Below are 10,574 nucleotides of genomic sequence, written 5' to 3' on the forward strand. Positions count from 1 at the left end.
CCAACTGATGAAAGCCTTTGCATTTGCAGTATATAGTAGGCTTTTATTACAGACTGGGTGTCTGTGGCGACATTCGTGAAAAAAATACCAAGCGGCGCCCAGTAAGTGATGCGTTTCCATCAGCCAGCAGTGGTTGGTCTGCCAGAGAGGGTAGGCGGAGCGAAGCGGCTGCTTTTCCGCTCTCTGCAAGTGTTGCAAGTAAACAGTAATCTACTATGGCTGAACAAACAAAGAAAAGATGGATGACTACAGATACAACTTCAAAAATAAGTGAAAATCCAAAGAAAAAGAAACAAACTCGACGCTCAGATGAAGGCAAGCAGTCTGAAAAGGAAAGCGACCGTCAGTGAGGAAAAGAAAGAGTTACAACCGGAGCCAACCGTGGACGTCACATGCAACACTGTCTGGATATCTGAGAAGTGTGCTCCCGCAATTACCGTTTTGTCGCCATAGGTGCCGCCAAAGAGAACGAAACTGAGAACTTCGAGATTACAACTTTAAGAGGGATTAAAATTCAGGATATCTGTTTACAAAGTGTATGTTGTGAGCCTTCTTCTTGATCAATAGTAGTCCAAATTTCACAGTTCTTTAAGGAAGCTTACAAATTCCGTCATCAGTATAAAGACACTGACAAACCAAAATCAGTAGATTTACAACACTTTATATTTTGCTAGTGACAAATTACTTTGAAATTAAATGTTTTGATTGTATGAGGTGATAATATTTCACATAACAACAGAGATCAACAAATGAATCTGATGCTGCAAAATATAAAGTCATCAAATTCCATAGTGTCCAGATGCAGGCACTCATGTTACATTACATACAAAAATGAATCAAAGGTATAAAAAAAAGAGAGGATTCATTCAGCTAGCGTAGATTTATCATCCAGTGAGACTACAACATCATAAATACTGGTCGACAAATAATGATTTGTTAACACATCCTGGTTGCACACACTGAAACTTGCATGTGTAAAGAGCATGAGGTGGTACTTAACAGGTCAATAAAATTTCCGAAAAACACTATAAAACACGTTTTTCCGGCTCAACCCTGCGTGAAGGAATACGTGATGTGCACTGCATTTAGAATTTGAGTTCATGTTCAAAGAGAGCGAGGAGCAGAAGACAGGCCCAACCCATCAAGAGACCGAGGTTCTGCAGGAAGAACATGAGGCACGGTCTGTCCGTCTTCACTCGACTCATCTCTGGAAGCTGAAAAGAGCCAAACAAAATTATGAACAGTTTGTTGGCATTTTTCTATGTTTTTCTTATTGTCAAGATATCCCATTGTTGTTGAGTACTTTTGCATTTTCCTCCACTGTCCATAACATTGTTTTTTTTTACCTATTAAGGATCTTTAAAAACAGGTCACACATAGTTTTCTAAAAATGCTGCATAATTTCATAAAACAGATTTGCACTTTGCAGAGTAGAGCACCCCTTGATTGAACTTCTTCAATAGATAGCACAGCTTCATGTATTGTTGATTGTTAACTTTCTTTATTATGTATTTGCACATCGCGTTTTTGAATCACCTGCGGCTCCATTTTTAAAACAGCAGGCGAGCCGCATGTGGAGGAGGTTGCTACAAATGACAAAGCGGATCAAAATGATTGAAACCAAAGGGGCACAAAAAATGACATCGGCAGCAATTGTTATAAGCTTTTAAATAACAGCAGGAGTACGTCTACATTAAACTGGAAAGGTCAGACCTCAATCAGAGTAACGTCTCTTTGTGTATGTGTGTGCTTCTCTGCAGAGCATGTGGGGAGAAGCTTGATGCGACAGGTAGGCGAGAGGTGGAGAGAGAGAGGGCAGATTTTGAACTATTAATATGTTGCGGATAAAGTTAAGGTTATGTACTGTTTATGTTACTTTTACATTATTAGACTTTTTTCTTACTAGATATGCAAATTGCAATTGCAAGTACTAACCTAGCCTAGCTGGAGCCTAGCAGGAAACTGAAACTTGTAACACTACCATATTTGGAAGGCTATTGTGACAGTTAATGACAACCAATTAGAGCTACTCCGCTATATTTCTACGCAATCACTGGGAACTACTGAAGTTACTCCGAAGAGGAACAAGTACACCCGTTATGTGGGACCAAGGCGATATATACTACCAGTCAAAAGTTTGGACACACTTTCCCATTGACTTGTATGAGAAAATGTGTCCAAACTTTTGGTAGTGTAAACGCGGTATTCAGTGCAGATGCGTGGCTCTCGGATATGTTGCTATTATTGCACAAGGGAATAAACTATATTTGTTGGATTTCGTGTTCTTATGGGATTCATTGACAATAATAGAAATATAGGATATAACCAGCCTCTAAAACGGCTCTCTTACCATTTCTACAAGTGACAAATACAGGAAAATCCCAGCAGTTACAGCGAAGATCCACTGCTGCACTTCCATCTCTGAGGAAACGAACAGCCCGATGTAGAGGCCCAAGAAGGCCGTCAGAGCACTGAGGAAGTTCATTAGCACAGCAGTCTTCACTGAGAGTCCGGAGCTGAGCAACACAGCAAAATCCCCTATGAGACAGTAAGAAGAAAGTCAACAGTTGTCAGAAGAGTTTGCTGGCCTCAGCCAAAAACAACAACAGAAGTCTCCCCAAAGTAAGTACCGTGACCTCTCACCCATCTCATGCGGGATCTCGTGGCACAGGATGGCCACAGTGGTCGCCATACCAGTCTCTGCTGAAGAGGAGAAGGCAGCTCCGACAACAAGGCCATCGGCAAAGTTATGAAGGCTGTCTCCCACGATTACCATCACAGCCAGCAGAGGAACCCCTTGTCCTGGGAACACAAAGGGAGCCTGTGTCGTTACAGCTCATCCTCAGACCATGACGATTGCTCTGTCATGCCAGGCGACTAATTATTACTGAGAACATCACATTGAACTGTGCGGTGATGCTCATACTGACCGTGCTTAGGCTGATGTGAAGGCCTCCTTTTGTCTGCGCGTTCAGGAGATACTTCTGCAGACTCCAAGTCTTCCACCGGTCCCTGCAGCACACAGATTATTATTACTTGACTCTAATTTGAGAAATGAAGAAAGTGAAATGAAGGTGACTGGTTGAGGGCTGTAGTTACAAAAGCTGGCTCTCCATGTGAAATCAAGCACAAACCAGTGAAAACACACTTCAAAAGTAGAACATTTTATACACAACATGAAGGGCTTTCTGAATGATTCAGTACTTCTCATTCTCCAACATCCTACATGCCCTGTTCCTTCACTCCCTCCCACACCACTCTTTATTTGATGTTATATAAGAGCAGCACAGGACAAATATGATTTTAGGTGAATTTCAATCAGTTTTTAAATGTTGACATGGATATAGAGGATTCATACTATCCTTGATCTGTTGTAATTGATCTGATTTTTTTGATAGGTTGGTCATAGTTTGGGCCATTGTTATATCTTTTTTATACTTCTGTGTTTGTGTGTATAAATGTGCAACAATTGACTGTTGGTTCTCCTTCCAACAGTGCCCTCTAGCACAACTCTGGTACCGTTTACACCAAGTGCATTTGTGCTTTCTTACTGCTTGGAGAGTTCTGTTTTAGTGAATCATAATTGGGCCAAATTAAACCATTATACTGACTGGAATAACTTCACAGTGCTACAGGACAACAAAATATTTAACATATTAGTTTTGCAGCAGCTTCTTGTTTTGGGGAGGATAGCAAGGTTCGTTTTTTCACAGAAATAGAGAACAAGGACATTGTGTTTTTTTCCATATGAATCAAATCATACAGCATTACTAATACCCCTTTCCCACCTAGATGTAGCATTTTGACACAGGTTTTTCAGACCCTGGGAGACCCACTTATAAATGCCGATTGTCTTCGTTCCCATTGCCAGTGGAGTATACTCCTGTCGGTCTCTTTTCTGCTGGTCACCTTCCGATGTCACAAACGCGCCCGAAACAGGGTTAGGAAACAGTAAAGATGTTACGTTGGTTAGGTCTTTATTGTATCTATTACTCATTCAGTCTGTTTATCAAACACAACGCTGACAAATTTGGAACGATGTTCGAGCGCTGCTCGGACAGAAATGGGCGGAATTTGTAGCTGAGATGACAAGGAGTCGCAGAAGTTATGGATGGAGCATAGCATCGTGCCGGAAAGGGGGCGGAGATTAGCTTGTTGATATGGGTTTTGTGTTCCCATCAATGCTGATCAAAGCCGAGGCGATAATTACCTGGGTCTACTGCAGAGTCATTTGACCTGGGTCTCAATGATATCATTGTAATGATTGTAACCTTTCCCACTAAACAAAAAAGCTGTGTTAGCGGGTGTTAGTGGGTTTTTTGACCAGTGGGAAAGTGGCTTTACTAATTTAGTTAATTTATTGTTGCAATAAGGATTATATTACCAGCTATGGTTTTATAACTGCACAGGACATGCCTTCAGCCAACCTAAGTTGGACAATAACTGGAAACAATGTTTCAAATTTCGTGAAAACTAGAGAACAAACCAGCAAAGAAGTCGTAATGGATGGTAACACTGCCATGTTGCACACAGTGTACACTATTGTACTTGCGTACTGTGTGAATTTTGAAGCGGTAGAGTTAAAATATTTTGCTGTTTAATTCAAGAAACTGCCTTGTCATGGTCCCTGTGTCCTCTCGCTCAAGAACAAAACATGGATGATGACAGGAATCAGGGTTTCCTGCCAAGAACACTGTTCAAAACAGAATAGTTCAATCTGGGAAGTGATGAGACTCACCAGCTGTATGGTGGAAATTGACTTGCCCCTCCGTGACTGACCATTGCATTTGAGCTGCAAGGCAAGGTCACCAGAATGACCCTGCAGACAAAGGAAAATCATGAGACCAACATTCAGCCCTGCTAAAGATCAGCCTAAGCATAAACTTGTTAGAGCCTAAGCCTAAAAGTATATTGCAACAGTATCAGTCATTTAATATGATAATGATCAAGAAAAACAAAACTCTTACATGGCCATGAGAAGGAACCAAAAAGGAAAATATTCTTTCAATAAGGAAAAAGCCGTAGATCCCTGCGATAATTCCCAGAATCCTCCACAGATACTCCTTGTCTTCTGTAAAGATTTCGTCATCATGACTGTGAGTGTCATGATGGAAGCCAAGAATCTCCAAAGGAGACAAAAAGGGAAAACAATTAGACATTCACTCCACAGTCAACACAGAGCATCTTTGTACATGTATGGCGCATGGTTCACAGTTATAAAGGAAGCCTAAGTGGCTCTGTGTCCTATACCTGTGGTATAAGGTGCAAGAGTGCGTCTCCTGAGAGGGTACCCACTGCCAGGCCCACAAACAGCTGCAGGATGAGCGAGTAGGTTTCCTGGCATGAGTTGAAGAAGATCAGGCAGATACCAAGCATGGAGCCCACTGTGATGAGCAGAACGGCAGCCGTGCTGTAGCCGTACTCTGCAGAGTGGAGAGAGCTTTTATTAATAACATAAACTGTACAAATAATGGACATAGCTACTGTGCTGTCACCCATTGGGTTGTCAACTGCCTTGACGCAATGCAGGAACTAAACTAATGAAATTTACACATTCATGCTTCGAGAGCAATTTGGGGTTCGGTGTTTCGCTCAAGGACCCTTAAGCTCCTTTCACACACCTCCATAATGTTGTCATGAATAAGCTATAGGGACAAAAAACATTCTTATATCAGGCTTTTTTATGCTGTTAGGTTGGGCTTTCTTATGCCAGGCCAAAATAATAATATTTAATTGAAGAGGACATTCTTTTGATTTAGTTGCAAAGTGTTTTTAATGTAATTAGTAGTGACTGCAGGCTGCAGAGGAGACAAGGTTAAATATCTTACTCTCAAGAGGAGTGGGCAGAGTTCCTCTTCTTTTCTGTGCTGCAGACTCACAGGCATTGCCTAGCAACTGTTGAATAATGGCTGGGCAAATATGTCTGAAGTGCTCCTTGGTAATTGGCAAAGTAGGATTCAGATCAAATATATCCACCAGCTGATTGGCTGAAAAACAGACCTGATAAGATTCAAAGGGAAAGACAAATTTGTGGATAAGTAACACGCTCTTTTAAAACAGGCCTTAAAGCAGCTGCGTGTAGTTTACAACAATGTTGTCACGATTTTATGCAAGAATGAAAAAATGTGATCCCAAATATGTGCATCATTCTCACCTGTTCCCAGTCCTTCGCTATTTCTGTTTCAAGGTTGCAACCATCCAGTAAATGTCCGGCCCCTTTTTGTGAACTCCCTGTGATGCTCCTACCCCTTCTGTAATGAGAGTATGTCGCTTGTCCACGTCCTACTCCCAGCTGATGAAGCAATTCCTCTAAGTCTTAGTAAAGAAATCACTGTATCATGTTACTGTGCATCAGGTCACATTTAACCAAATGAATCAATGTCTGTTTGGGACAAAGTACAACTTTATGCAGATGAGATTGAAAGTTAAGTCTGCAATAATAAATATCTTTTTACAATAAAGTTTCTCATGGATTTACAGAGCTTTATAGCTTATTCAGCTCATTGTTTTTGTTTTCAAGCTCTTATCTTCACTGCTTTGTTTCGGTCCAATTACTCTTGCTATTTTGGTGTTAGCAGGCAGCTATTTTTAATAAAGAAGCTCTGATAAGCCAAGAATACGCTACTTGCTCAATTCCAAATCTCAGACAAACACAGTTAGCAAAAAGCTGGTGAACATCGAGCAACTGCAGCAAAAGAACATGATGTTTTCCTCAGGAGGTGGAGGAGACCAAAAACAGAGCCAAAAGTGAAGTCCATATTGGACTTTCAGTGGTGGCTAGAAGCATGACTCCAAGTGGGATGAGGTAACTGCTAGCTAGTGTTGTTTTGTGTTTATATCGTGTTTAAGCTGCCCCCATGTGGTCAGAGCACCACATGAACAATACAGTGAATGTGTATAACAAGCAAACTTGTCCTTGATCTTACCTATTATCTGCAGAAAACTTGTGCGATTCAAGGATTGAAAGATATAGTCTGTGAAGAAAGCAGGAGACGGAAGGTTCCTCGGTCTGAAACAGTGGCCCTGCAGGATATGACTGATGATTGCTGCGGCCATTTTGGGCACAGAAGACACACCAGCACCTGGATTGTCTTGTACGTTAACGTCTTTAAAGAGGCGAATGGCATCGATACACTGTGGGATCAAAGGCCAAATGTTCACATGCATTTGTGCACTTTTGTTGTCAGGAAAGATCTCTCAGAATAAAATTCCTTACCTCCAAATCAGGAGAAGTACCCTGATCAGAGGGGTAATAGTGCTGGTTGATGAGCTGCAGGATACTTTCCGTTTCACTCGACGATAGGAAGCTGTTGTCCTCAGTGGGGTGTAGATTGGTGAGAGCCAAAAGATAATACTGATAGTTCCCAATGGAGGATTGGGAGGAGAGCAAGGAAGGCAATGCAGCATTTGACATACACAGATCCTGCAAGTTAATGATGTAGTACAGCAGAACAATGGCAATCTGCTGGTAGTCCTCTTTAGTGAGGTAGGCCTTCTGATCATCCTCCAGCACAGAGAGAGCAACATCTGGTGTCAGGCACTGTAACAAGAAAATGGACATGCAAGAGGTCATTCAAGTATTGACATTAGATTTACAAGTACTTGACAATAGGCCTTTTTCCTCTGCATGCACTGTGCTCTGCTCATCAGAAAAGTAAAAGCTTTTTGTTGCAGGACAATTCAAGCCCAGTTAGACCCACAGTCAATAACAGAGAAAATTAAGAGAATGTGTGAAGAGCTGTTTCTTGTATGAGAAGGCAGACAATTTAGCAAAGAATGACAAAGAGTAGAAAGTTCCTTTCTTAGTTTTTTTGTGCTCACAAGATTTGAGACACACTTAATCCTATTGCAAGTCTACCTACACAAACATGTAAAATACCTCCAACTCTGCTTTATGAAGTTTATTGGGTCAAACTGAGGGATGTCAAAACCACTCAGCATGAATGCACATTTCAGGTCAAGGACTTAAGCCTCCACTTTCACTCACATTCCAGTCATAACAAGCTTGAAATAAGCAGGCAGGGCCGGAATGAATACATAAGTAGTTGGCATATTGAGGTAAAAGTTTTCGCTCAATTTTTAATGTGTCTAGTCTGACCATGTTAAGAAAGTTGTAGGCCTTACCTTGTCACAAAGGTCCTGTGAGGTACCAGTCTGCTCTGCACAGTGCACTGCCTTGAGGAGCTTGGTGATCAGGATACTGGTGTGGTTCTTCAGGAGCTGTGGCTCGTCATTGGTACCCAGGGGCAGATTCAAGGCCCTGAGAGCCTCCTGCATGTACCCCCGCTCCTGCCCTGCCACCTCCAGCACGTTCCCCAGCAGAAAAAGAGGTAGCAGCAACAGTAAAGTAGGACCACTGCCCCCGAAGTGCATGGTCACCAAGGCAGTCCGACTCCCTCAAGCTCCCAGCACTGGCTTCGTGGGTTGAGACAGCAAGGAAATGATGTATATCAATATACTTACAAGAAAAGGAAGAGAGAAGTTGAAGGAGGTGAGAGGACAGGAAGCTTCTACGAAAGAAGAGTAGTGGGAGGCGTTAATAATAGGTATGCCTGATATGGTGCAGTACAGGAGGGTTCAGTAGGCACCCTTTAGCTGAACCAGTCCTTACAGTGCCGAATGATCAGCCAAAGCCTGGGCCCCTCAGTCCACAACAAAAGGATTAGTGAGAGAGCACAGGGGCAGGGAGAAGGGGGCATGAAGGGGGAGACCGCAGAGAAAATAATTAGTATTGAGGAAAACTAGGGACAAAGGAAAAGGCTATTAACAAAATCAGCGGCTGACACAGACAGAGATCTGCATCTAAAACTAAGTCGTTCTGAAAAAATTCTGGTCAAATTGTGCATATGTGCATATTGGGAGAAAGTAAGAAATGTCAATATGTTTTAAAACTGTCCGTATTTATGATGGTCTAAATAATGTACTGTTTCTTTATTTACCTGCATCATTTGTTCTAGAAGACGGCAAGAGCTGAGCGCATGTAGTGTGTTGACTACGAGCCCCTTAGCCCATCCAACCCTTGTAAAAAGCACTGGGGATGTTCGCATTAAAAATTTCTTATACCGTATGATCTCTGAGTCATCAAAGATCAAAAATACAGAGCAAAACACGCCAAAGCTTTCTGGCAACACTTTCCAACGTACTCCCACACTGTGCACCCTGCAGGTCAAACACACCGATCAATGAGAGGAGAAAAGCTGCAGAAGACAGAGACAGAACAGATAAAAAAAACGCTTACCGTTCTCCGCTCTGCTTCTCTCAGCTTCTGTACCTTGGTTTGTTTTCCTCCTCCAGTTGGATAAACAGAAGATCCAGTGCTTGTTTGGGGAGAATTATTGGGCATTGGTGCTGTTGGTAAAACCCTCTTACAAGAAGTAACAGTTGAGTAAGCTCCTGAGGATTAGTTGCGACAGCCTTAGAGGGCTGTGGTTGCCATGGAGAACACTGCCTCATTTTCAACATTAGGTGATGGGGGCGGCCAGACGCTGGCAGGGGTTATTTAATTAGCTGTGGCCAGAAAAGTCATATTTACAATCAATCATTTATTTCTACTTATACGTAATTACTAATTAGTTAAAATTAAAATGTCTTAAAGGTTTGAAACACAGTTTTTCTAAGTTTATAGCCATGTTAGAAGCATTGCGATGGTCATGGCACTCTTGTTTCATAATTCATAAATTACAACTAAGTGTTTGATGATTGAGATTTGTGGTCCCAGAGGATGAGGCAGATAGACATTTTTGCTTCATGGTAAAGTATAACCTCAGTGATTGGACAAATTGTGATGAAAATTTGTGGATATTTATTGTCCCCAAAAATCAATCCTTATTACTTTGATGCTCTGTAGCCAACGTTTTTTTTAGATATGCAATGAAGAATAAGTGGGCCAAGTCTTTTATTCTGTGTGCCGGTCATTGTTTACAGTCCGACTAGCACCTTGAGACTTGAGAATAGAGTTGGAATTTAGAGACAATGGCTACAAGCGAAATGATTGGCTTCACTTTTATGTAGATGTCTGTTTATACAGTTAAATAGAAAGCTTATTGTGATCAGGTGATAGCCGATGGGTTACATGATTGAGTTCTGGCCGTTTAGTTGCTGCTCTTTTGTTCTCCACACCAATTGTTTTCTTTGGACAAACCCAAGTAGACGATACTACTCGGACAGCAAACGTAAACCAGAACCCTTCTTCTTGACCCTTTCCTACAGATTCTGTTTTCACATGGAGAATCTGTTAAAAACATTAAGAGATGTCCTGACTTTCCATGTAGCGACAGGCCTATCAAAGTATTAACTTGTCAAGTAAAATATAAGATAAGATCATCCTTTATTGATCCCCGGGGGGGGGGTCAGTGAATACAGTATAAAAAAAAATAAGAATAGATAGATAAATAAAAAATACCAGAATCTTCCATACACATTTTGCACAGGCATTTATGGTCACAAAAAAGAACCATATAGAGATGATCCCCAAACTTTTCCTATTGCTCCAACATGAGGTTTGCATATTATTTTGATAGGTTATCAAGGACTTTGCTACAGATCCACCTCGAGATGAGCTGCAATAACTTTCA

The 10,574-nt window shown here is 41.5% G+C and overlaps 1 protein-coding gene across 3 annotated transcripts; it reads right to left on the reverse strand.

Annotated features, from left to right (window-relative positions):
• Window positions 1–645: 645 nt before the first annotated feature.
• Window positions 646–9,426, reverse strand: LOC138595952 (zinc transporter ZIP12-like). Of its 3 annotated transcripts, XM_069667494.1 has the most exons (13): window positions 9,239–9,426; window positions 8,125–8,415; window positions 7,217–7,540; window positions 6,927–7,134; window positions 6,155–6,315; window positions 5,829–6,000; window positions 5,251–5,423; window positions 4,968–5,123; window positions 4,739–4,819; window positions 2,931–3,012; window positions 2,644–2,802; window positions 2,351–2,538; window positions 646–1,214 (listed from the first exon to the last, which is right to left on the reverse strand). In XM_069667494.1, exons 2-13 carry the CDS (start codon window positions 8,371–8,373, stop codon window positions 1,086–1,088), a joined length of 2,082 nt encoding a protein of 693 aa, XP_069523595.1. In that variant the 5' UTR covers window positions 8,374–8,415; window positions 9,239–9,426; the 3' UTR covers window positions 646–1,085. The 3 variants fall into 3 exon arrangements, with proteins under 3 accessions (XP_069523595.1, XP_069523594.1, XP_069523597.1); XM_069667493.1 differs by lacking the exon at window positions 9,239–9,426 and having other exon boundaries at window positions 8,125–8,669; XM_069667496.1 differs by lacking the exons at window positions 5,829–6,000; window positions 6,155–6,315; window positions 6,927–7,134; ... (1 more) ...; window positions 8,125–8,415; window positions 9,239–9,426 and having other exon boundaries at window positions 4,968–5,094; window positions 5,251–5,345.
• Between the last annotated feature and the right edge of the window lie 1,148 nt (window positions 9,427–10,574).

The sequence above is a fragment of the Semicossyphus pulcher genome, unplaced genomic scaffold, assembly GCF_022749685.1.
Source record: "Semicossyphus pulcher isolate SPU_LCO1_2020_fin unplaced genomic scaffold, fSemPul1.0.p SCAF_18, whole genome shotgun sequence".
Taxonomy (NCBI): Eukaryota; Metazoa; Chordata; class Actinopteri; order Labriformes; family Labridae; genus Semicossyphus; species Semicossyphus pulcher.

Excerpts from the sequence above, each read along its gene's own strand:
- LOC138595952 (XM_069667494.1), bottom strand. The coding sequence starts at position 8,373 with ATGCACTTCGGGGGCAGTGGTCCTACTTTACTGTTGCTGCTACCTCTT. Across the intron at positions 7,135-7,216 it reads GTACTTCTCCTGATTTGGAG|TGTATCGATGCCATTCGCCT; the intron begins GTAAGGAATTTT and ends TTGATCCCACAG. Across the intron at positions 2,803-2,930 it reads TTCACATCAGCCTAAGCACG|GACAAGGGGTTCCTCTGCTG; the intron begins GTCAGTATGAGC and ends TTGTGTTCCCAG.